This window comes from Nomascus leucogenys, chromosome 5 (genome assembly GCF_006542625.1).
Source record: "Nomascus leucogenys isolate Asia chromosome 5, Asia_NLE_v1, whole genome shotgun sequence".
NCBI classification, from domain to species: domain Eukaryota; kingdom Metazoa; phylum Chordata; class Mammalia; order Primates; family Hylobatidae; genus Nomascus; species Nomascus leucogenys.
The window spans coordinates 47,338,996-47,364,219 of record NC_044385.1 but is presented as its reverse complement, the minus strand read 5'-3'; the positions used below and the strand labels follow the sequence as shown (position 1 = coordinate 47,364,219).

The 25,224-nt window shown below is 39.2% G+C and overlaps 1 protein-coding gene across 2 annotated transcripts; it reads left to right on the top strand.

The window, feature by feature from the left end:
- Positions 1-49: 49 nt before the first annotated feature.
- On the top strand, positions 50-22,119 carry TMEM59 (transmembrane protein 59). 2 transcript variants are annotated; one of them, XM_030813016.1, is made up of 8 exons: positions 50-513; positions 6,104-6,209; positions 7,684-7,778; positions 9,942-10,094; positions 11,653-11,734; positions 12,618-12,699; positions 16,798-16,906; positions 21,489-22,119. In XM_030813016.1, the coding sequence occupies exons 1-8, from the start codon at positions 325-327 to the stop codon at positions 21,642-21,644; spliced, it is 972 nt and encodes a 323-aa protein (XP_030668876.1). In that variant the 5' UTR covers positions 50-324; the 3' UTR covers positions 21,645-22,119. The 2 variants fall into 2 exon arrangements, with proteins under 2 accessions (XP_030668876.1, XP_030668875.1); XM_030813015.1 differs by having other exon boundaries at positions 12,615-12,699.
- Positions 22,120-25,224: the final 3,105 nt, after the last annotated feature.

The following is a 25,224-nucleotide window of genomic DNA, read 5'->3' as shown; positions in this document are numbered from 1 at the left end:
TTCCTGACAGCACCGTGCGCTTCCCGCCTACGAAGAACTATATGCCCCGGCCTGCCCCGCGAAAGGAAGAAGTCAGGCGGCCCCGCTTCGCGCTAATGCTCGCGATGGTTGAATTCCCCTCCTCACGCCAGCCTAGGAGAAGTTGGTAGTCCCAGAGGTGGGGCAGGAGGTGGCAGTTTCAGGCGGGTCAGGGCGGAACTGAAGTGACGGCGGAGGCGGAAGCAACGGTTGGTGGGGCGGAGAAGGGGGCTGGTCCCAGAAGGAGGAGGAAACCCTTCCAAGAAAACAGCAACAAGCTGAGCTGCTGTGACAGAGGGGAACAAGATGGCGGCGCCGAAGGGGAGCCTCTGGGTGAGGACCCAACTGGGGCTCCCGCCACTGCTGCTGCTGACCATGGCCTTGGCCGGAGGTTCGGGGACCGCTTCGGCTGAAGCATTTGACTCGGTCTTGGGTGATACGGCGTCTTGCCACCGGGCCTGTCAGTTGACCTACCCCTTGCACACCTACCCTAAGGTAGGGCCCGTCCGGAGCGGGCTGCGACCCTTCCCTTGCAGCCCATTTCTCGGCTCCCCACACCTATGTCAGCTCTGGCAACCTGGCTGTTAAATCGGCCCTTCAACCGCTGTCTCCCGTCTGTGGCTCCTGTTTTCCTCCCTAATCCTGCCTGCACCCCATTCCTGCTGTCATTACCGGAAGTTTGTCCTGCGCTACCCTCTGATAGGCTGGGGGACACAAAGATGAGAAAGACGCGATCCCTTTCCTCTGGGAGCTTGCCGGGCTGCAGGGGAGTCGAGCACTCGGAGGAGGATAGAGGAGGATACGGATGATTAATGCGGGGTCCTCCCCTTAAGGAGCGTAAGGGGGGGGTTGTAGAAAGGGAGGCGCAGATACGCGAGTCCACAAATGATTGATTCATAACCCTTGTTTACTAAGCGCCTCTCGGGTCCAGGAGCGCAGTCTTCGGGGAGTCAGACAAGTAGACGATTCCACTGTCGTATAAAAAGCGTCACGAAGGCAGCTCAGGGAGTAGCGAGACGCCCAGGAATGCTGCCTGCCTATGTTGAGTTACGGTGTCCAAGACGCTGCCAAGAGGGACTGGGTTAGAGAAGAGGCAATGAGGTGTCTGCCTACCAGAAACTGACCACTCAGTGCAGAAAGCGGGGAATTCGTGGAGTGGGTAAAGAAATGAGACTGTGGACAGGAGGGGGTTCGCAGCTTACGGAGAGGAATGGCCCTCCTCTTTATGCTTCCCCCCTTTCTTTTAATTACATACCTAACCCTCGTCACGTTGGTTTTTCAGCCTAAGAACTCTGTTTACTCAACATTCTAAATTGCTTGATGATTCCCACCATACCTTTCCCATGTATGATTTGAGTATATGCCCTCCCCCACGTTGTTTTATGAGAGCTTTTGTTGATGTTGCTGGTGGTTTCCTCTTCGTTTTTCCTTCGTCTCCTCTATGCTATTTGCTTAACCATTATGGCTGGACCTCCTTGCTCTCTAAAACTGGAGTGGCTACGGAGACAGTTCCAGTGAAGCTTAGGATGTTCCATATTAGCGAGTGCTTTCAGGTCTTTGAAATGAGAAGTTCTAAGTGCCGGCACTTCTCAGATTTTGTTACGGCTGGATTTTAAACTGAATGGAGATTATCAATTTTCAAAAAAAGCGTGGGAGAGGGGACTCTACTAAATTTTTCCAGAGATTTATGTAACAATCGAGAAAGAAGTGAGAAATTTTAACCTCAGACTTAAATCAACGAATACTGCTTCAAACCACGTTATTTTTCTTCACCTCTTGTAAACTTCTCATCATTAAGAGGATTGTATGAAGAAGCTCATTAATATTGATTTGGCCTGGAATTGGGCTGAGACTTACTTTCTATTGTTCTAGGGTTTGTTTCCTTTTTTGAGATTTTCTTGGCAATTTTGTAGTATAAACCAGAATGTTGGGAGAATAATCAAATAATTTGAAATGATACCTTCCTGGAACTTGTAGGTACTTTAATAATGTCCACTATTTTCTAACAATTGGTGTTATATCTATAAACTATTTTTACTTATTTATTAAAGCTTTTCTCACAAAGAACTCCAAATCATCTGGCTCCCTATAGGTCCTGGACTTGAAATTTATATAGACTCCACTGTTAGCCAGAGTGATGGGAGATTTATCATACCATTATCCCTAATTCTCACAACAACCCTGTAAAGTAGGGTTTTAAAATTAAGGAAATTGAGACTTGCCTAAGGTCACATACCCAAGAAATAGTGGAGTAGGAATTCAGCTTAAAACTGGCTACACTATGCTGCCTCCTATTAATAAACTTGCATTAAACATATTCGGCCGGGTGTGATGGCTCACGCCTGTAATCCCAGCACTTTGGGAGGCCGAGGTGGGTGGATCACCTCAGCTCAGGGGATTGAGACCAGCCTGGACAACATGGCAAGACCCTGTCTCTGGAAAAAAAAAAAAAAATGCAAAACTAGCCAGGCATGGAGACGAGCACCTGTAGTCCCAGCTACTCGGTGAGAGGCTTGCTTGAGCCTGGGAGGCGCAGGTCGCAGTGAGCCGAAATGTCGCCAGTGCACTCCAGTCTGAGAGTGAGACCCTGTCTCAAAAAAAAAAAAAAAAAAAAAAAAAAAAGGCCGGGCGCGGTGACTCACTTCTGTAATCCCAGCACTTTGGGAAGCCGAGGCGGGTGGATCACCTCAGGTCAGGAGTTCAAGACCAGCCTGGCCAACATGGTGAAACCCTGTCTCTACTAAAAATACAAAAAAAAATTAGCCAGGCGTGGTGGCAGGTGCCTGTAATCCCAGCTACTCAGGTGGCTGAGGCAGGAGAAGCGCCTGAACCCAGGAGGCAGAGGTTTCAGTGAGCCGGCGCCACTGCACTCCAGCCTGGGCAACAAGAGGGAAACTCTGCATCAAAAAAAAAAAAAAAAAGAAAGAAACATATTTAATTATGTCACTGATTTCTATTGGCTCTCCTCTGTGCTTTGTGCTCCAGGAAAAAGCATTGCGTGTTGTAAGAAAGTAGGTGAATTTTCAAACTCACATAGAGTTTGAAAAACGAGACAGAAATCTCGTTTTAGGCTGGGCGCGGTGGCTCACGCCTGTAATTCCAGCAGTTTGGGAGGCCGAGGCGAGTGGATCATGGGTGGTCAGGAGTTCAAGATCAGCCTGACCAAACATGGTGAAACCCCATCTCTACTAAAAATACAAAAATTAGCTGAGCATGGCGCATGCTTGTAATCCCAGCTACTCAGGAGGCTGAGTCAGGAGAACCGCTGGAACCCGGGCGGTAGAGGTTGCAGTGAGCCAAGATTGCGCCACTGCACCCCAGCCTGGGGGACAGAGCCAGACTGCATCTCAAAAAAAAAAAAAGAAATCTCATTTTAATGACACTTTTTGAGAACTAATTATTTGTTGCAAGAAAATAGAATACCTGTTTGTAAGTAGTTATTTTTAAATTATTCTATGTTTTATCTACAGAAGTGCAATTGCATAATTTATCTCAGTTGAAAAAACAAGAGACATAAATCATGTTAATAAAAAAGCTAATTAGCTGGTCATTTTTTAATGGAGTGTGGTCTCTAGAACCATACAAACCTGGTTTTGTTCCCAGCTCCTTGATTACTGTTTGTTCTTGCTGATCACTTAACTTCTATTTATTTATTTTTTAATTTAATTGAAACAGGGTCTTGCTGTGTTGCCCAGGCTGGTCTCAAACTCCTGGGCTGAATGGATCCTTATGTCTTGACCTCCCAAAGTGTTGGGATTACATGCATGAGCCACGGTGCCTGGCCTAAATAGTACCATTGAGGGACCTTCTAATTATGAATTTAGCTAGTATTTCATATAGTGGCAGCACCATTTATTGTGTCCTAAATCAGAGGAGATACATGTTATATAAGCTTGCCAGTCATTTGGGATACATAGGGCATGACATATTTACTTGAAATCATTATTTTTGTATATGTAACATGAAATACTTAGAATAAAGATATGATTCTTGATAGCTACCAGTTGAGTGCCTGCTCCATACCAGATGTTTCATAATTTGTTAAGTCTTAACACAGTGCCTGGCACATTGTGGATGTTCATTAAATATGTCTATTAGATAGTACTACATAATGGTAATGCTATTGTAGATATAAATATATAATTCTCCTAATAGTGAAGATTGACACTCTGCAATTATACAGGCAGTAGAAAATAAATGAATAGTAGTTAGGATTGATGTAAGAGTATTGTCCTTATTTTACAACTGAGGAATTAGATTAAGTAACTTGCCAAAGGTTGTACAGAATTAAGTGGCAAGTCTGAGCTTCACACCAGGGCTGATTCCTGAAACCTAGACTCTTTTCACCATGCCATGTGGTTTTCTGAAATTGGTACTGGATGACTTATTAAAGGAAAGCATATCTGAGAATGAAATGGCACGTGGTATAGCTCATACTAATGAGCTTATGCTTCCTCTGTGCAATATAAGGAAATATGTGGTGCTCCAAAGACATAAAATAATTCTTTGTTTTACAAAGCCTGCAAAAGCTACTCAGATATGAAATTTATCTTAATTGTTAAAATTATTTCAATTTCATCTTAACAATAAATGCAGCTGGAACTGAGGTCCAAAAGTGTGCTACCTTCAAAGTTGTATGATAAAGTATATTTAATATTAGACTGCAGCCATTTCTTCTTGATGGATTGTTGCTGCTGCATAAATTTTACTAATCCTTTTGCTGGAAAGAAATACATACCTTGTATTCCATTGGTTGCTAACTGGTATATGCACATGCTGTTTCCTTATTAGGTGTCTGCCAGTTTGTACACAGTGGATCACACAGTAAGTTGAGGGGGCTCCCCTATATGCAATAGCTTTTTTAAAATACTTTTATTTTATCAAAGAAAAACTGCGGAAGACATTAGTCTTATTAAGCAGTTAATATTTTACAGTAATGAAGAACTAGATGTCCATCCTATCTTAAGCTTTCACACATACACATTGATGCCTGTAATTGTTTCCTATTTTAAAAATCTATTAACACTATTACCATTTATTAAGCACCTTCTACATCCCAGGCACTGTACTGGAAATAGCTTCCAAATTATTGAGCAATTTGGAGATAATGGCTGTTCTCTCCTTTTTTGATGAGAAAGCTGAGATTCTTAGACAGGTAAAAAAACTTATGCACTCACCCAAAAGGTTTGATCTAGGTCTGGCTGATCGCAGTGTCCTTTCCCATACACCACACTGTTGCTCCCATGTTTTCATTTAATGTAAGCCCAGTTTTAAAAAATCCCTTCATATAAACATTTTTATAGATGTATACCTTACTTTATCAGGCCCTCGTGTCACCATTCGCCATGTGAAGCTAGTCTGATACTTTTCCTGATAAGCCTGGTGATTCATATAAACATGGAGATGACAGAAGTATGCCATTGGTCCTAGGGTACTTGCTTACTCCTATCGCTGTTAAAGTTCTAGTTATATCACCGTTGTGTTTTTTGTTGTTGTTTTTTAAGCAACAGGGTCTCACTTTGTACCCCAAGCTGGAGTGCAGTGGTGTGATTATAGCTCACTGTACCCTCAAACTCCTGGGCTCAAACCTCACACCTCAGCCTACTGAGTACTAGGACAACAAGTGCGCACCACCATACCCAGTTATTTTTGTGTGTGTGTTTGTTTTGGTGCAGACGGGGTCTCGCTGTATTGTCCAGGCTGGCCTCAAACTGTTGGCCTCAAGCAGTCCTCCCGCCTCAGCTTCCCAAAGCCCTGGGATTACAGGTGTGAGCCACTGCATCTGGCCTGTCACTATTAGTTTTATTTTTAATTTTTCCCCCCACAGATTGTAACCAAAGAAAATGGAAAAAGGGTGGTGGTTTTACCTACTAGGCTTTTTTCTTGGTATCGCTTTTAAAATAAGGAACTAATATGGCAAAGGTCTTGAGTATCAACTGGCTCCTATCATTTTTTTCTTTCAGTTATGAAACTTATTGGACAATTTGTAATAAACTTTACTAACTGCTTTCTTCCTAACCTGTTTTCCCATGAGGGAAAAAAAATACTATTTTTTGGTAACCCTTCCTGTTCTTGAACTCCCTAGGAAGAGGAGTTGTACGCATGTCAGAGAGGTTGCAGGCTGTTTTCAATTTGTCAGTTTGTGGATGATGGAATTGACTTAAATCGAACTAAATTGGAATGTGAATCTGGTAAGATGCTATGCTAACGACATCAGCTGTATGTAACATTGTTTTCTTTGTGATAAGCTTTTGAAGTATTTTCCTTAGGAAATGGCAAACACACTGTTGAAACTAGTCATCTAACATATTGTAATTATTATGGATCTGAGAGTTTTAGTAGCTGCTGCTAGAAATTTCATGGGCTTTAAATTTCATTTGTTTGTTGAGACAGTGTTTATTTTCTGCTATGAATAGGACACCTTTGTTTAACCAAGCATTCTGTCGGACAAATGCAGTATAATTACCCTACTCACAATTCATTACTACCTTTTCACAGATAGTATAATTTTCCTAAACCTTTCAATCATAAGTTCATTGACTTATCTCCAAGTTTTTCACTGAATCAGGCCTTTGACTCAGTATTTAATTACGTATTCTTCATTGGTCAGGCCATTAAAATAAGTGGCCAGAGGCTTTGTCATCTGTTAAACCACTTTTCTTTCTGCTGAAAGCAATATGTTTAATAAAAGGAACCTGTAATCAGGACACAATTGACGTTTAACTTTTTAAATAACTATAATGGCATGTTCTCCATTCATTACAGTGTTTATTAGTGTAGAAGGAGGCACCTTTTCCCCTATCACTATGCCATGGCTCACATACAGTCTTCTTTGATTATCGTAACCGTATTTTTGTGGCCCAGTCTCCTAACTGATCATCTTTATATATGCATAATGCTGTCCAGTTTATTATCTAGCACTTCTGAGAAGTGTATTACAAATGCATTACTGAGTTGGGAAAAAATAAAATTAGTATAGTGGTAAAATGTTATATCACAAGAAGGAAATGGAATTAATGAACTAAATGCGAGTATATCTGGTAGAGACCCATTTCAACATTAGAATTATCTGCTGTAGAACATTTTCTAGTTCAATTTTCTTAGACTTTCAGATGTTAGGCTGATTGTTTTATTTTTCTTTTGCCATGTGCATACCCTTCTTAACTGAGTGATCTGGTTCTTAACAATAATACCTTATATTTGTATAAATCATTAAAATATATTATTTCATTCAACCCTATGCAATAGGTTGTGGTATTTCTATTTTAGACATATAGAAATCAAGAGTCAGAGGTTAAACTGCTCAGCCCAGGTCACACACAGCAACAAATGATGGAACTAAACCTTTTTGAGCGGCATCTTCAGGATGCCAATCCAGTGCATTTTCCACCACACAAGGATCCTCTTACATGAATGTCATCATGTGGCCAGAGGCTGGGTGTATAATTAATAGATTTGTATCTAAAACATTTGACTTGTAGGAGGGAGACAATATGGAGTTCTGTTAAAGATACATTTCCTACTACTATATTACCAAATTTGGAAATTCACATTGATGAAATCTTTCTTAATTATAAGAATTTTTTAAATAAAATGCCAAATCCTTTTCTTTCCTCTTTCCCTTTCTCTTTTATTTCTTGTAATTTAACTATTTTTCTCTTACAGCATGTACAGAAGCATATTCCCAATCTGATGAGCAATATGCTTGCCATCTTGGTTGCCAGAATCAGCTGCCATTCGCTGAACTGAGACAAGAACAAGTACGAAACAATACTGCCTTTCAAACTAGCCTGCTTAGATGGCACTGACTTGTATTGCTTGAAGTGTTTATCACCCACTTAATCCTATTTTAGTGTTATGTTTTATATTTGGCTTTCAGCAAACAAAATTAGTTTGCAAATAGAAAAGTCAGTTGAATAATTGCTTTTGTATAATGCTTTACTATTAAAAGTTATGCTTACGTTCATAATCTTATTTTGTTTCTTCTCACATTCCAGTGAAGATATTATCCTCATTTTACATATGAAAAAACCAAGGCTCAGAGGAATTATTTCAGAGTTCTTTTTCTCCATCCCAACTCCCATTGGACAGTTGCCTTTGCCTTAACTCAGATAATCATTTCTTGTCTGTATTTTTAAATTAACTTCCAAACTGTTTTTCTAATTTAACCCTTTCTAACTCCATCCTTTACTGTGTCCAGATTTTTTTTCTAAATTTCATCATGCCATTCTCCTGTCTTATATAATCAGTAGCTCCCAATTACATATAGATTTAAGTCCAAACTGTTTATCACAACCTACTCCTGATTACTTCTCCAATGCCATCTCTTAAAATTCCTGACAAGGGAATTTCATACTCTGTTCTCCAGACATACTGGGAAAAGTTTCTTAATTTTATTAATTTTTGCACAGGAAATAGTCACATGTACAAACTCAAAAGATAAAAAGAGTATACATATAGTGAAAAGTCTCCCACCCCTGTCTCTTAGCCACTCAGTTTTCCCTCATGAATGTAGCCACGGTTACTAATATACAGATATGTTATGCATATACAAGCATGTACACATATATTTTGTAACTACAAGTATACATAAAGAGCTTCTACTAATTTTTTTCCACTACATAATATTCTGTGTAGATATATTATAATTTATTTAGGCAGTCCCTTATTTGTGAACATGTAGGTTGTTCCTAATCTTTTTCTTTTGCAAATGATACCTATTTTGCACATTTGTGAGTATACCTGTAGAATAAAATCATAGGGCTAGAATTGCTGAGTTAAGAGGTATATGCATTTTTTATTTTTATGTTTTTTAGAGATGGGGATCTCACTATATTACCTAGGCTGGCCTCAAGCTTCTGGGCTCAAGTGCTACCATAGATACCACTGCACTCCAGCCTGGGTGACAGTGCGAGACACTGTCTCAAAAAAAAAAAAAAAAAAAAAAACAAATGAAAAAAGCAGAACCAAAGCTATCCCTAGAGTTTAGTAAATGGCATCCCACACTTGAGCTTTAGAGAGGCCCAGTGCTGCTAAAGAAGGCAAGAAGTCAGAATTGGAGGAAAGGTGATATCATTTGTCAAAATCCTTTTTTTTTTTTTTTTTTTTGAGACAAGAGTCTCGCTCTGTCGCCAGGCTGGAGTGCAGTGGCGTGATCTTGGCTCACAGCAACCTCCGCCTCCCCGGTTTAAGGGATTCTCCTGCCTCAGCCTCCTGAGTAGCTGGCACTACAGGCGTGCGCCACCACGCCTAGCTAATTTTTGTATTTTTAGTAGAGATCGGGTTTCACCATGTTGCCCAGGATGGTCTCCATCTCTTGACCTCATGATCCACCTGCCTCAGCCTCCCAAAGTGCTGGGATTACCGGTGTGAGCCACTGCGCTGGGCCATTAAAATCTTATCAGTAGCTTACTACATAAACTCAGCCCATAAATACTCCCTTCACCCTGCTGTGTTGTCAGATGTCTACCATTTTATGTATATATTCTTCTGATTGATTTTTTCCGTCCTCTTTTCCATTGATGTTCATTATAGCATGATTTATTCTCGATGAAAGCATTAAAGATGAGAATGATATGATTTGTCCCTTCCCGTTCTACCCTTAAGGCCTTGTTGGTCCTTATTTAATTACATTGTAAGAGTCTTCTTATTTTTGGACTTAATTCAAAAGCCTGTTATTCTGATAGAGGTGACAGGTAGCTAGTAAGTGTGTTTGGTGGCAAATTAAAGTAGCCTTGGTTTTTAAGCTTTACCATAATTTGCATAGATAACTACGAGTTTACTCTGATGCTATTGATTATGGTAGATGTATTTAATTGTTTGTATCCTGTCTCAATAAGGATTTGAGTAATCTTGATTATGTTGTTCTCTTGAATATACATATATAAAAATAATATATTTCTCATTATTTATTTTATTTTTAGCTTATGTCCCTGATGCCAAAAATGCACCTACTCTTTCCTCTAACTCTGGTGAGGTCATTCTGGAGTGACATGATGGACTCCGCACAGAGCTTCATAACCTCTTCATGGACTTTTTATCTTCAAGCCGATGATGGAAAAATTGTTATATTCCAGGTGACAGCTGAGCTTCATGGATTCACCTAAATACCAACAACAGTAAATGTATATGTCTTAAATGAGTGTTTCAGCATAGAACCATACTCAGTCACTTACAAATATTTATTATCAAATAATAATTACTTATTTGGCCCTACATTAAAATATTGGACATCAATTTGATTACCCTTCCCTTTGCCCATTAGAAGCCTAATCTAAAGGCCATTAGTTTTTATGTAACTAGAACTCTTGAGTCTTTTAAATTTTATGGTGGTTAAATTGATAAAATGAAATTTTTAAATATAAGAGATAATAATTAATACACTTCGAACATAAATAGTGGCCATATATGATTACATGTGGATATCAGATAAAAGCAATATGACATAATTTTTAGTTTTTTACAGTGCTTTTACTCATGACTTTTATAAGAGAACTTGCTGAAGAAGTATTTTGCCTAGAGAAATAATGTCTCCTATCTCATCATTTACCACGTGATAGTAACTGTTATTCCCTGGAGGTTATATTGTACTAGATATATTATCTTGCATCTTCAAACAACTTTATGAGGTTGTATTATTCCTGTTTTATTGATGAGGAAGGTGAGAGTAACTTGTTGCAGTTGCAGGGCCAATAAGTAACAGAATTAAGCTTCAAACCCAAGGCACTTTAGCACCAAGGCTCATATACTACCCTACCATGCTTTTAATTCAGTAGTTGAATTCCTCAAATTTACCAGTCAACAGAGTTTATGTTGTGGCACTGTCTTCCTCTCAGGTAATAAAGTAAACCTTTTAAGTACTGTAGCTAAGTAAGTGGCTTAATGAACGGCTGGTATGTGATTTTTAGCACTACCCTGAACCTTGGGTCCCCTCTACTTAATTTGGTAATAAGTAAAACACAGGAATTTTCTCTTTAAATTCATGAACAAGTTCTGTGTCCTAAAGCTACTTACATCAAGGCATAAGTTGACTCTCAGAGTGAAGCCCTCATTCTTTCCTCATTAGATAGGAGATTAGCTCTGTGTTTCTCTAAAGTCTGTGTGACTTTGAGCATAACTGGGATGGAGAAACCCCCATTCTAGAGGATCAGAACTATACAGAAGATGTAAAAAGTATGGAGTGTTTGGCTGTAATTTATGGATTCCTCATACTTAGGGAAGAATAGAATGTTTCATATGAGAAGACATAGAGATAATGTGTATTTAGCCAAAAGTTTTGGCAGTCTGATAAATTACTCCTGATCAACTAGAATTAGAACTCATTTCTGCAAGATATAGTATTTAATGTAGTATGTCATGATTTGTCCCTCTCTCCCTTTAAAAAAAAAAAAAAAAGTTGTTAGGAAGTTAAACGAACATAAATCTGCCAGAAATTTGTTTCTTTGCAAGGCACTGGCTCTGATGTTTAGGAAGTGCAATTAAAATATATTGTGGTTAATGTGTTTTATTTTTTATACAGTATTTCTGTTACTTTTTCTCAATTTAAATGTTTAAAGAGATGATGTGTTTTAGAACTTGTTACTGAAAAAAGCTAAAGAAGTACAAATGACTTAATTGCTTTCATTATTATTTTAGTCTAAGCCAGAAATCCAGTATGCACCACATTTGGAGCAGGAGCCTACAAATTTGAGAGAATCATCTCTAAGCAAAATGTCCTGTAAGTTTCATTTTAAGTAGCTTAGATAAAAACATTAGCAGTCAAATCTGATTGTAGTAGAATTGGTCATGTTTGTTTTTACACTGATGGAACATAAACAGATAATTTCTAAAACAGTGGTTCTCAAATTTTCATGTGTATTAGAGTTTGGAGAGCTTGTTCGAACATAGATTGCTGGGCCCTGCCTCCAGAGTTTCTAATTTACTAGGTCTGGGAGAAGATCTGAGAATTTGTATTTCTCACAAGTTCCAGATTTTGCTGATGCTGCTGGCCTGGGGGCCACACTTTGAAAATCACTATTCTAAAAACATGTAGTTTGCTTAAAAGGATGTTTTTTGAGCATGAACTAATCAAATATTCTGGTATTTCCCAATAAATTGATCAAATAATGAAAAATGCCAAAAGTGTGAGTCCCCATTCTATTTTTATTTCCATGTTAGAAGTGAATTTTTACTCATAAGAACATATAACATCAAGCTAAAGCAGAGGTCACCTTGTGAAATTTCCTCATACCTTATTTTAGATACTGATTTAATTAGCCTTCTAATTATTTTGGTGGGTGGGAGTGGGTAGATAATGATAGCACATAACATAAGACCATCTTCAACTGTAATTAGATTAGAATAAACCAAATCCAAGCTCACATGTAATTAAGCAGAAAGCATCAATAAGAATTTGAAAATAAAACAGGAAACTCATAATGTGATAGAATATTCATTTGATTTTGATGTGCTAGAGAAACTGGTACACATTATAAAATGTATCAGATGACACAAACAAAAACAATTGGATATCTGTAAAGTGTATATATCTAGAAGTAGTCATGTGAGACTAGCTTTTGGGATATAGGATATAATAAACTCATACCTTACTATTTCAGCAGATCTGCAAATGAGAAATTCACAAGCACACAGGAATTTTCTTGAAGATGGAGAAAGTGATGGCTTTTTAAGATGCCTTTCTCTGTATGTATTCCTCTTTATTATGTGTGTAACAGATAAAATCTGGCTTGTATCAGAGAGATACATTACTTTTTATTATTTTAAAATTAGCACCTCAAAAGTAAACCTTTTTACTTGTTCCTTTCCAAAGTTGTACATTAGATATTTTAGTTTGTTTAAAAGGTTGTAGGCGTACTACTTGAATAAAACCCAGGCAGGTAGTTTTTTTCACAGTACAAGAGCATTCTTCTTGTTAGAATCTCTTGATTTATGTTGAATGTGCTCCTCCACACATTTAAATTAAGCTTTAATTTAACGTATGTCTGAGGCCAGGCACGGTGGCTCATGCCTGTAATCCCAGCACTTTAGGAGGCCAAGGTGAGTGAATCACCTGAGGTCAGGAGTTCGAGACCAGCCTGGCCAACATGGTGAAACCCCATCTCTACTGAAAATACAAAAATTAGCCGGGCGTGGTGGTGCATGCCTGTAATCCCAGCTACTCAGGAGGATGAGGCAGGAGAATCGCTTGAACCTGGAAGGCAGAGGTTGCAGTGAGCTGAGATCGCGCCACAGCACTCCAGCCTAGGTAACAGAGCAAGACTGTCTCAAAAAATAAAATATAATTAAATTAAATTAAAATAAAATAAAATAATAAAATAGTATGTTTGAATGGTTTAGGGATCAGATTTTTGTTTTTGTTTTTATCTGCATGGCCAGATTTGAGGCTAGAAGAGCTGGATAAAGACTCTAGATTAAGAAGGGCTTTGTATTCTATACTAAGGAGTATCAGCTCTGTGCCAAGAGTTTTTAAGGGTAATGGTAAAGTGGGAAAGTGAGAGTAGTGGGTACCATATGTCCTCCTAGGAAACTATATCAAGCCTTATGAGGATGAGAGGCAGGTTTTATCAAAGTGTGCATGTTTCCTCTTCTCCAAGGAGTTCAGATATGATCCCTCCCCCACATTTTACTCCTCCCCACCCCCCACAAAAAAAGGAAAAGGAGAAAGATAGTGGGCCATGTCACTTATTGACTATTACCTACTCTGTGTCAGATACCAGGTCAAGCATTTCAGTGAGTGATAAACAAGTTACTGCTTTATAGTGTGTTCATTCTAGTGGACTGTTCTGTCTCAAGTATAAAACTGCAGTAGTCCAAGTCACATGCCCCCCGTAATTTCACATGCCCCCCCTAATTTCACATGCTCCCCGTAATTTCTTACAGAAACAGCTTCTTGAGAGGTTTTATCATATATCATTACAGTTATGTGGACCTTACAAATTAATACTTTTTACTAAGCAAAATGTTTAAAGACTATGTGAGTAAACAAGGATTAAACTTTAAATTTTATCCTTCTTTCATTTCTAAACCTGGTTTTGAGCTTGTCCAAAAAAGGGCAGTTTTTCTCTTTCCAGTATTTAGGATGTTTGTTGCAGTTTGATAGTTCTGTGAAACCTAAATAATTATTTAATCTTAAGTTGCAGTTCTCAGTACTGTACTACCTGGCATATTATTGGTGATTTATTGACCTTTAACATTTTCTCATTATATTCTATGTTGTTTTTTTAAATCTAACACTTTAAAAGTAATTTTGTGAAACAACTAACTTTATAATGTATTTATAGAAATGTATTTCTTAGAAGTTTTTGTGCCCAAATGTAAATTATAATAGGATCCTACATTTGGATAAAAATTACTCTTTTGGCCGAGTGTGGTGGCTCATGCGTGTAATCCCAGCACTTCGGAAGACCAAGGTGGGAGGATCACTTGAGCCCAGAAGTTCAAGATCAGCTTGGGTAACATAGTGAGACCCCATCCATCTCTACAAAAAATAAAAAAATTAGCTGGACATGGTGGCACACACCTGTAGTCCCAGCTGTCAAGAGGCTGAGGTGGGAGAATCACTTGAACCCAGGAGGTCAAGGCTGCAGTGAGCTGTGATCATGCCACTGCACTGCCCGAGTGATACAGCGAGACTGTCTCAAATTTTATTATTTTTTCAAGTGTTCTTTTTTAAATGTTTTTTCCCCTTCAGTGATCCCATTGGACTTTTAGAACAATACCCTGTGATAAGTAGGTGGTGATTTAGAGAGGTGAATTGACTCCTCGCAAGGTTATACAGTCACTATGTTAGAATTCAAACCTAATTTTTCTAATTGTACATCTTCTGCTCATCTTATTCTGCTGTAGCTGTTTACTTCCTAAAGTGTCGTGATTTTTCCATGATTACATACAGAATCACTCAGCCAGTTATTGGAATCTGGTCGTAGCTGTTAAAGAGACACCCTTGTCTCCAGAATGGAAATTGAGGTCACTCTTTCTTCACTTGCATTTCTTTTTGAGGAGCCAGGCACTGTGCTAGGGAGTTGAGACCTAGTAAAGATGTCAAGAGTTCTCAGATCTAAACAGACATGGACAATAATGATTGCTATACACACACACAGTCCTACACATGTCTCATACACAGCATATAAGGACTGTATTTAAGTCTACCGGAGGTTTCAAGGGGAGGATTGACAGGTGAGATAGAAATATCTTAAGTGATGAGTAGAAATTTTTGCTAGTTGTAGCAGAAGATTTACTTAAAAAATTTTTTCGGATATATTGGCCTCCTGCTCAATGTGTATAGGGTACATTACTATATATGGAGGATAAGGAGAGTCCGAAATTTGACTGAACTGGGAAAACAGGAATAGAGAGAAGCAGGAACATAAGTGTCAAGAAGAGGCTTCTATGTGAAGGATAGATTAGAGGACCAGGTTGGAGAACTTTGGTAAATCAGAGAAGAAATTATGAGGCCTGGATTAGGGCAGTAGACAAGAACCGGAGATAATGGAGATAGTTGAAAATCTGTAGGATCTAGTCATTGTTTTGTTGTGGAGATAGAAGGGATGAGCCCCAGTTTTCTGGCCTAGGTAGTTGCTACTGGAATCTAGATATCAAATATATCCTCATTTTGTGGTAAATTCCTTAGTACTCAGGCTACTTAGGGCTGGAACATGGAGAGGAAAGTGGGTATTTTTTCATTAAAAACATATTTTACTCTATTATCTTTCTAAATTGGACACTTAAAGAATCATATGGGAGTTCCCTGCTTTTAGATACAATACATTCTCCAAAGTCCACCTCTTCTGCTGACTGACAAACAATGATTGTGCTTACTGCATGTTCAAGTCTTGGCAAACTATCAAATGAGTGGTTAGGGTGGTAAGTATAGATCTCTTACTAGGCAGTGTTGGATGAGCAGAGGTGTGAAAATTAGGGACTATCTGTATTACACAGTTTGTCAGAGTTAGACTTTTAATTATTTAAAAATGGCTTGACTTTTTCCTATTCTTTGAATCTTAATAGGTCAATTATGAAAAAAACTCCAGGTGGGAGAATGGCTTGTGCCCATGAGTTCAAGGCCAGCCTGGGCAATATAGTGAGAGCTTGTCTCTATAAAAATTCAAAATAAATAAAAATAAATTAAAAATCTCTAATTGCTGATTCTCATAACTGGCCTTCTATCTTAACATATTTTAATTATAAGGAAAATATAACTATCTCTTTACTGAGATATGCTGTAATGGTTACAGAATGCCTTATAATAGCTGTGCTCTTTTAAATTGAAGTATAAGTAAATTATGGCAAATTGAATATGTAAAGTATTCTAGGGAAACTGACTTCTGGAAGCCTGTTGTGAATTATTTTATAAAACAAATGATCATTTTAAATTTACCTATTCTATACCTTAACTTTTTGGTATATTGGTTTTCTTAAAGTAAGTATCGTAATAACTTGCAAAATAATATATGACATTTGTACAACAGTGTACAATTTACAGAACACTCTCACTTGCCTTATATATTTAGCAGAAAGTCAAGTATATCTGATTTTATTATTATTACAAAAGTGATATAGCCATGTTACAGAAACATTAGAAGTGGAGGAAAAAGACTTTATGCCAACCTAATGTAATAGCTATTAGTATAATATTTCCTTCTATGTTTTTTAATAGTTTCAAAGATAACCAACAAAGTTTTAATTGTACTGTTGAGCTAAGTACATAAGGTTGACTAATTAAGAATTTCCTGTTTCTTGTAAAATTTTAATATAACTAATTGTTGATTTTTTTTTTTCCAGTAACTCTGGGTGGATTTTAACTACAACTCTTGTCCTTTCGGTGATGGTATTGCTTTGGATTTGTTGTGCAACTGTTGCTACAGCTGTGGAGCAGTATGTTCCCTCTGAGGTAAATTTAATTCTAACCCTTAGACCATTTGAAGACTGAGCCCTGTGATATATCATTTTAAACACCTTATTTGTTTAGCTGGAAAAACAAGGCCTCTCTACTAATAGAAAGAGAGAAGGTGTGGTGGTTTTAATGTGGTAGAGGTTGGCACACATAAAAATTACAGGTTTGCAGTGCAAGAATTGTTGTTCCCAGCTTTCTGTGATGCTGACTACTGTGGTGACATATATGTTGACTGGCTTGAGTAAAGTGTCTCTTTCTGACTCTCTAAGACTGAAAAGACCTGTTGACATCAGTTTCTAGGGGATATATGGGAAAGAAGCCTTTTTTTTTTTTTTTTTTTTTTTTTTGAGCCAGAGTCTCATCTGTCGCCCAGGCTAGAGTGCAGTGGCCAGGATCTTGGCTCACTGCAACCTCTGCTTCCTAGGTTCAAATGATTCTTCCTCAGCCTCCCAAGTAGCTGGGACTACAGGCACGCGCCACCATGCCCAGCTAATTTTCGTATTTTCAGTAGAAATGGAGTTTCACCATATTGACCAGGCTGGTCTGCAACTCCTGATCTCAAGTGACCTGCCCACCTCTGCCTCCCAAAGTGTTGGGATTACAGGCATGAGCCACCATACCCAGCCGGAGAGAAGACTTGTAGAACCACTTAATATTGTGGTAATAAATTAATTACCACAATATTAAGGAGCAGTGCTGCTTTAGAAGCAGCAAGGCTTGGCCAGGTGTGGTGCTCATGCCTCTAATCCCAGCACTTTGGGAAGCCTAGGCAGGAGGATCACTTGAGCTCAAGAATTTGAGACCAGCCTGGGCAACATGATGAGATCCTGTCTCTACGAAAAATTATAAAAATTATCTGGGCGTGGTGACGCGTGCCCGTGATCCCAGCTACTCAGGAGGCTGAGGTGGGAGGATCACTTGAGCCCAGGAGGTTGAGGCTGCAGTGAGCCAAGATTGTGCCACTGTACACCAGCCTGGTGACAGAATAAGACCCTGAGTCTCAAAAGAAAAGAAAAGAAAAGAAAAATGCTGGAGTGTTTGATTTTGAGTTGTTATATTCTGGTGTCTAACCCCACAAGAGATGGAAGACATTGTGACTTCCTTGGTAATTAAAATTTAACTGGCCCAAAAAATATAACTGTTAAGGTAAAGGATTTTTGTTTGGGGGAAAGGCTGTAATTTGATTATTCAACTTAGCTTTCAAGAACAGAAAAGTATTTATATAACTAAATATAGAATAATAATGGCTGTCAACATCTAATCCAACTGAAATAAGCTTTAGTTTTCTTATGCCTCCAAAGTACCATAGAAAAAGAGAGAAAAGACAGAAATTAGAATCTAATAATAAGCCATTGACATGTGCCTAACATGGTGCTTGAACAACTGTCTTATCCTAATAGGCTATAAAGATGTTTAAATATATGATTTGCACATGAAAAATGATTAAGATAATATTACACTTAATATTTTTATTAAGGTGATATAATTGATGTAGGTACCTAGAAACTGGGACAGGATAATGTTGATAACTAACATGTATATAGTCTTTAAAATTTACAAAGTATTTTCATGTGTCTTCATATTCTTCCCATCTAACTGAAATGTTGTGTCCTTTAACCAACATCTCCTCAGTCTCCTTCCTCCCTTCAGTGGCTTCTTTCATGTTGATGTATAAAATCAAACAGTTCCTGGTTGCTGCTTCAAGATCTTTAAATGTTGTTAGGTAGAGTTGTTGTGAACATTTTTCTTTCACAGTGCCCCAGAGCCAATGGTCACATGTGAATTCTGAGTTTTAAGGAGGCCTGCTATATCAGATCCATGTCCAACCCATCAACCACTGAACTTTTTTTTTTTTAGACTGGGTCTCGCTCTGTCGCTGAGGCTGGAGTGCAATGGCACGATCTCAGCTCACTGCAATCTCCACCTCTTGGGTTCAAGCGATTCTTGTGTCTCAGCCTGCCGAGTAGCTGGGACTACAAGCGCACACCACAACACCCAGCTTATTTTTGTATTTTTAGTAGAGATGGGGTTTCACCATGTTGGCCAGGTCGGTCTCGAACTCCTGACCTCAAGTGATTCACCTGCCTTGGCCTCCCAAAGTGCTGGGATTACCGGCATTGAGCCACTGCGCCTGGCCTGAACTTGTCTTAAAGCTACTCTCTTACTGGAAAAGCTTAAGGTACTGGGGCACCTCCTTGCAGGGTAGTTGTTCCCCTGAGGCAACAGTCCAGTAGAACACATCTGAAACATGTGTGAGTAAGCAACTATCGTGACAATCACTTTTAGAACATTTTCATCAGCCCAGAAAGAAAATCTATACTCCTAGTAATTGCTCCCCATTTTCTCCCAAGCAGCAGCAGCTGCACCACCCCCACCTCCATCTCACCCTCCAGCCCTAGATAGCCAATATGTAGTCTCTTGTGACTGGCCTCTTTGACTAAGCATATTTTCAAGGTTCATCATGTTAGAGCATGTATCACTTTATCACTTTTTTTTTTTTTTTTCAGATGGCGTCTCGCTCTATCGCCCAGGCTAGAGTGCAGTGGTGCGATCTCGGCTTACTGCAAACCTCTGCCTCTTGGGTTCAAGCGATTCTCCTTCCTTGGCCTCCCTAGTAGCTGGGACTACAGGCACGCACCACCACGCTCAGCTAATTTTTGTATTTTTAGTAGAGATGAGGTTTTACCATGTTGGCCAGACTGGTCTGGAACTCCTGACCTCAGGTGATCCACCTTCCTCAACCTCCCAAAGTGCTGGGATTACAGGCTTGAGCCACCACACCCAGCCAGGATAGCATGTATCACTTTTGATAAACTCTTGAAGGTGCTCTTTATTCAGCATCTTTTAAAAACACCTTTCCAGTATCGGGTACTTCTGTGTAGTTCTTGCTTTATAATCTAGTCAGTTGTCCTACCAGTGATATCAGCACTTCAGTTTCTAACTTTTGGATACAGGGATTTGTTGCCGTGTGAGTAGATTAACAACAGAATCTATACCATTTCTTTTTTTCTTTTTTTTTTTTTTTTTTGACACAGAGTCTCACTCTGTCCTCCAGGCTGGAGGGCAGTGGCGCGATCTCAGCCCACTGCAATCTCTGCCTCCCGGGCTCAAGTGATTCTCGTGCCTCAATCTCCTGAGTAGCTGGAATTGCAGGCATGTACCACCATGCCTGGCTAATTTTTTGTATTTTTAGTGGAGACCGGGTTTCACCATGTTGGCCAGGCTGGTCTTGAGCTCCTGACCTGAAGTGATCTGCCCGCCTCAGCCTCCCAAAGTGCTGGGATTACAGGCATGAGCCACCGCACCCGGCCCATGCCATTTCTTAGTGGAGACTTTTCACTTTGCTTTTCTGCCTTTAAGAGATACATGGTGGCTCACACATGTATCCCAACACTTTGGGAGGCCAAGGTAGGAGGATCACTTGAGGCCAGGAGTCTGAGACCAGCCTAGGCAACATAGCAAGACCCCATCATTTAAAAAAAGAAAGAAAGAGAAAAGTTAGCTGGGCATGGTGGTGCATGCCTATAGTCCTAGCTACTCAGGAGGCTGAGGCAGGAGAATCACTTGAGCCCAGGAGTTCAAGGCCTAGTAGTGAGCTATGATCACACCACTGCACTCCTGCCTGGGTAACAGAGCAAGACCCTGTCTCTTTAAAAAAAAAAAAAAAAAGGCCGGGCGCGGTGGCTCACGCTTGTAATCCCAGCACTTTGGGAGGCCGAGGCGGGCGGATCACGAGGTCAGGAGATGGAGACCACGGTGAAACCCCGTCTCTACTAAAAATACAAAAAATTAGCCAGGCGTGGTGGCGGGCGCCTGTAGTCCCAGCTACTCGGAGAGGCTGAGGCAGGAGAATGGCGTGAACCCAGGAGGCGGAGCTTGCAGTGAGCCGAGATTGTGCCACTGCACTCCAGCCTGGGCGACAGAGCGAGACTCCGTCTCAAAAAAAAAAAAAAAAAAAAGACAGAGACATTCATACATATATCTAAGTCTACCTACTCTCAAAAGATGTTAGATATTACTATTATTCTCCAATGAGTTTTATGACATTGGCAGTGATTCTGTTTTATGCTTTCATTCTTTTAGTATCTTCTTGTATATGGTAGTAACAATTAAGGAACTTTATATATTTACGAAGACCCTTCTATCAGTGTGAGAGCATTTCATGCATTTTCTTTGTTCTCGCAGCCTTTTCAAATAGCATCTATCATTTTCCATACATGTTAAGCTAAAACATTTAGGAGCAGAAAAACTTGCACCAAATTATTTTACCACTTGGTAGGAGAGCTAAGATGTTGAAGGACTTGATCACTTAAGGCATCCGTAGCTGTTTTTCTTGATAGCCAATTGTTATACTCCTGAGGATTTTTAACTTGAGACGTGGAACAGCTTTCTTTGGCCATCCATTGGGAGCTGAATCACATATCTACAACACTTTGAGAAAAAGCATTCTTCTTTCTTAAAGTTGTTTATAGAATTTTTTTTTTACCAACTATTTATAAATTAAATTGTTATTTAAAGACTAACTTGGAGAGGTTCCTAATTATCCAGACTACTAATGTACATTGGTTTTCTTTTGCAGAAGCTGAGTATCTATGGTGACTTGGAGTTTATGAATGAACAAAAGCTAAACAGATATCCAGCTTCTTCTCTTGTGGTTGTTAGATCTAAAACTGAAGATCATGAAGAAGCAGGGCCTCTACCTACAAAAGTGAATCTTGCTCATTCTGAAATTTAAGCATTTTTCTTTTAAAAGAAAAGTGTAATAGACATCTAAAATTCCACTCATCATAGAGCTTTTAAAATGGTTTCATTGGATATAGGCCTTAAGAATCACTATAAAATGCAAATAAAGTTACTCAAATCTGTGAAGACTGTATTTGCTATAACTTTATTGGTATTATTTTTGTGGTAATTTAAGAGGTGGATGTTTGGGATTGTATTATTATTTTACTAATATCTGTAGCTTTGTTTTTTTGCTTTGGTTATTGTTTTTTTCCCTTTTCTTAGCTATGAGCTGATCATTGTTCCTTCTCACCTCCTGCCATGATACTGTCGGTTACCTTAGTTAACAAGCTGAATATTTAGTAGAATATGATGCTTCTGCTCAGGAATGGCCCACAAATCTGTAATTTGAAATTTAGCAGGAAATGACCTTTAATGACACTACATTTTCAGGAACTGAAATCATTAAAATTTTATTTGAATAATTATGTGCTGAAATTTGAGTATCTGATTTTTCTAGACCTTCCCTCCTACTCCTGCCCAACCTAGATAAGAATTATGAAGTGTTCTGTGTCTATTGCTATTGCTTTATAATGTGATGGTCAGGGACCATTTTGATGCAAAACTGATCTTTCAGCAGTACATTTGATGTTATTTTGCACAGGCTATAGGTTTTTGTTTGATGAGCATTTCCAAAGAACTATTTTTCTCTGTTAGATAGCATATCAAGTATAAGGTAAACATATTTTCAGAGAAAACTTCATTTTAACACTAAGAATTAGACTCTTGTGATGCAGAATTAAGTATAAATTTTACTTGGTAAAAACTAGTTTTATTTTTACCTGCAACAATACAGAGCTTAATATTAGAATGATATCAGGTCATAATAATAATACACCAGAATCTTTTGAGATGGAGTTTTGCTCTTGTTGCTGAGGCTGGAGTGCAATGGCATGATCTTGGCTCACTACAACCTCCACCTTTGAGGTTCAAGCGATTCTCCTGCCTCAGCCTCCTGAATAGCTGGGATTACAGGCATGCGCCACCACACCTGGCTAATTTTGTATTTTTAGTAGAGATGGGGTTTCACCAGGTTGGCCAGGCTGGTCTTGAACTCCTGACCTCAGGTGATCCACCCACCTAGGCCTTCCAAAGTGCTGGGATTACAGGCGTGAGCGACTGCACCCAGCCTACACCTGAATTTTAATATGATTCACTGTTATTATACCATAAAATATTAAAAACTTTGTAAACCAATACTTTCCTCAGTCACAGGGGCATTGCTGACAACTGCATCAGTGCTGTTTGACTAAAGAGTAAGTCACTCCTCCCATGGCCTAGTCTTTAGCCTTCCTGTGTCCAAATGAAAAGCAGTTAACAGCTAATCAAGGAAGACTTTGGTCACAAAGTGTAGGTTTTTATTTTTAGTTTGTCTAAATTTGGATGATAGAAAGTTGTGAACACATCCAGATGGGGAAGAAAGGAGGAATTAGCTGTCATTGTCAAGCAGTCATTGTTTCTTATTTTTGTTAGAAAACATGGGATAAAACCTGGGGACTCAGCCAGGCACAGTGGCTCACGCCTGTAATCCCAGCACTTTGGGAGGCCAAGGCAGGAGGATCACTTGAGGTCAGGAGTTCGAGACCAACCTGGGCAACACAGCAAGACCCTCTCTGTACAAAAAAATACAAACAAACATGGGGACTATATAAAATATGGGGAGTGGATAGGAGTTACCATTAAAAAAAATAAAATAAAAAGCCCTGTTGTTTTGTCTCCCATCATTAGTGCATACTTAGTTTCCTTAATGAGGCACAGGTTTAATTGTAATGCATCCAATGAAGAAAACGGAGGAACACGAAATGCTGCTGTCTCACAGGAATCAGAGAGCCCACTGTTAGAAAAGACCCTCCCTTATAAAAACAAAACAATTATCTAGATCACTTGGGGCCAGGAGTTCAAGACCATCCTGGGCAATATGATGAGACTCCCATCTCTTTAAAAAAAAAAAAAACGGAGCAACTGTACAGTTGTCCTATATTCTTCCACCTTCCCTTGGTTTCATTTCTCTTCGCTTCCTGAATGAGAAGTGCCTGAGATACCTTCATTTCTCTTGAAAGTATTGATCCAAGTTTAGACAAATATCTCCCCTCTTATTGAGAGAATTCCTTATATGTGAAAATACCAAGACATTCTTGATATTTAGTAGGCACTCAAATATTTGTCTCCTCTTTTTTAGCATAATTAAGCCAGACTGATGTTTGCATTTGAGTATCATCAGCATGAGTAACCATTTTAATCTCTCTCTCCTTAACTACTTGTTCTACACTAGAGTCTAGGGTCGGGGTACGTACAGTGTTAAAGATTGATGAGATAATGGGAAATTTAGTCTTCTGTTTGGGAAGCTGGATTGTAGTGTTGATTTTCTAACTCCTTGTGGTAATTAAATTCTGAAGCACAGAATCTACTTTTGAGAAGAAAGATTTTACTTTTGAAAAAAAATCCCCAAAATATATACAGCATAAAAATGTTTCCAATCTTGAAAATCCCAACCGAAGCAACAAAACTGAGCTTCCAAGCCCCTTCTCCCTAAAGTAACAGTTTTGCCCTTCTTGGATGTGCCTAACTTTACTTAGCTCCTTGTTTCCATAAAACAGTCATAATCGTATTTCCTACCACACACAAAGCATCTTGAGAATCTGGTCTTGGTCCTAGGCAAATTCTCAAGACCCTTGGGTCTCTGGTTCAAACCTCCCAGACTTCTAAGGTCCTTCTTGGCTCAGGTCCCTCATCTAAGAGACATGCTAATTCAGGCAATTACAAAAGCAGTACTAATCACCATAATGAATGATCTGGGCCTAGATTCCAAGTTTTTTCACCAAACTTCACGGGCACCTTTCATTTATGATATGTTTTGTAGTAAATCAGAAATTACTAGATGATCTGGTCAATCTTATCTCAGAAATCCCTGTGGTGCATCATGAGGCAATCTGAGCTGCTGATCAGCACAAAACCCTGCACTGTCTGAACTTATCTTCCAGCCAAAGGCAAACAATTTACCCTTTGTTATTAGTCTGTCTGGATTTGTCTTAGATAAATGAGCCATTTTTGTTATGAATTTTTTAAAGATATAAAGTAGTTCCATTATAATTTCTGTGGACTCAAATATCAAGTCCACATGTAGGGAATCATTGACAGAGATTTCCAGTTACTGTCACCACCACACCAAGGCAGTAATTTTGCTCAGCTCTGCCTTTACAGATCCACAATTTAACCATTCAACAACCACCCGAGATCCTGAGTGACAGGCCCTATGCTAAATGCTAGGACCGCAGTGAGACCCAGTGCCTGACTCCAGTTGCTCAGACTCTGAAGGAGACTATTATTAATGTGATAAGTGCTGTGACCAGATAAGCACAGAGCACATAGGAGGACCTGTATGCATTATGGGAGCACATAGGAGAACTGGGAGAAAGTGATAGCCAAGCTTAAACTGGAGAAAAAGGGAACGCCAAACACAATATAGAGAGCAGTGTACCAAACAGTGGGGTCACTGTGCTCAAAGACCTAGAGGCCAGAGGGTGGGGCACTGC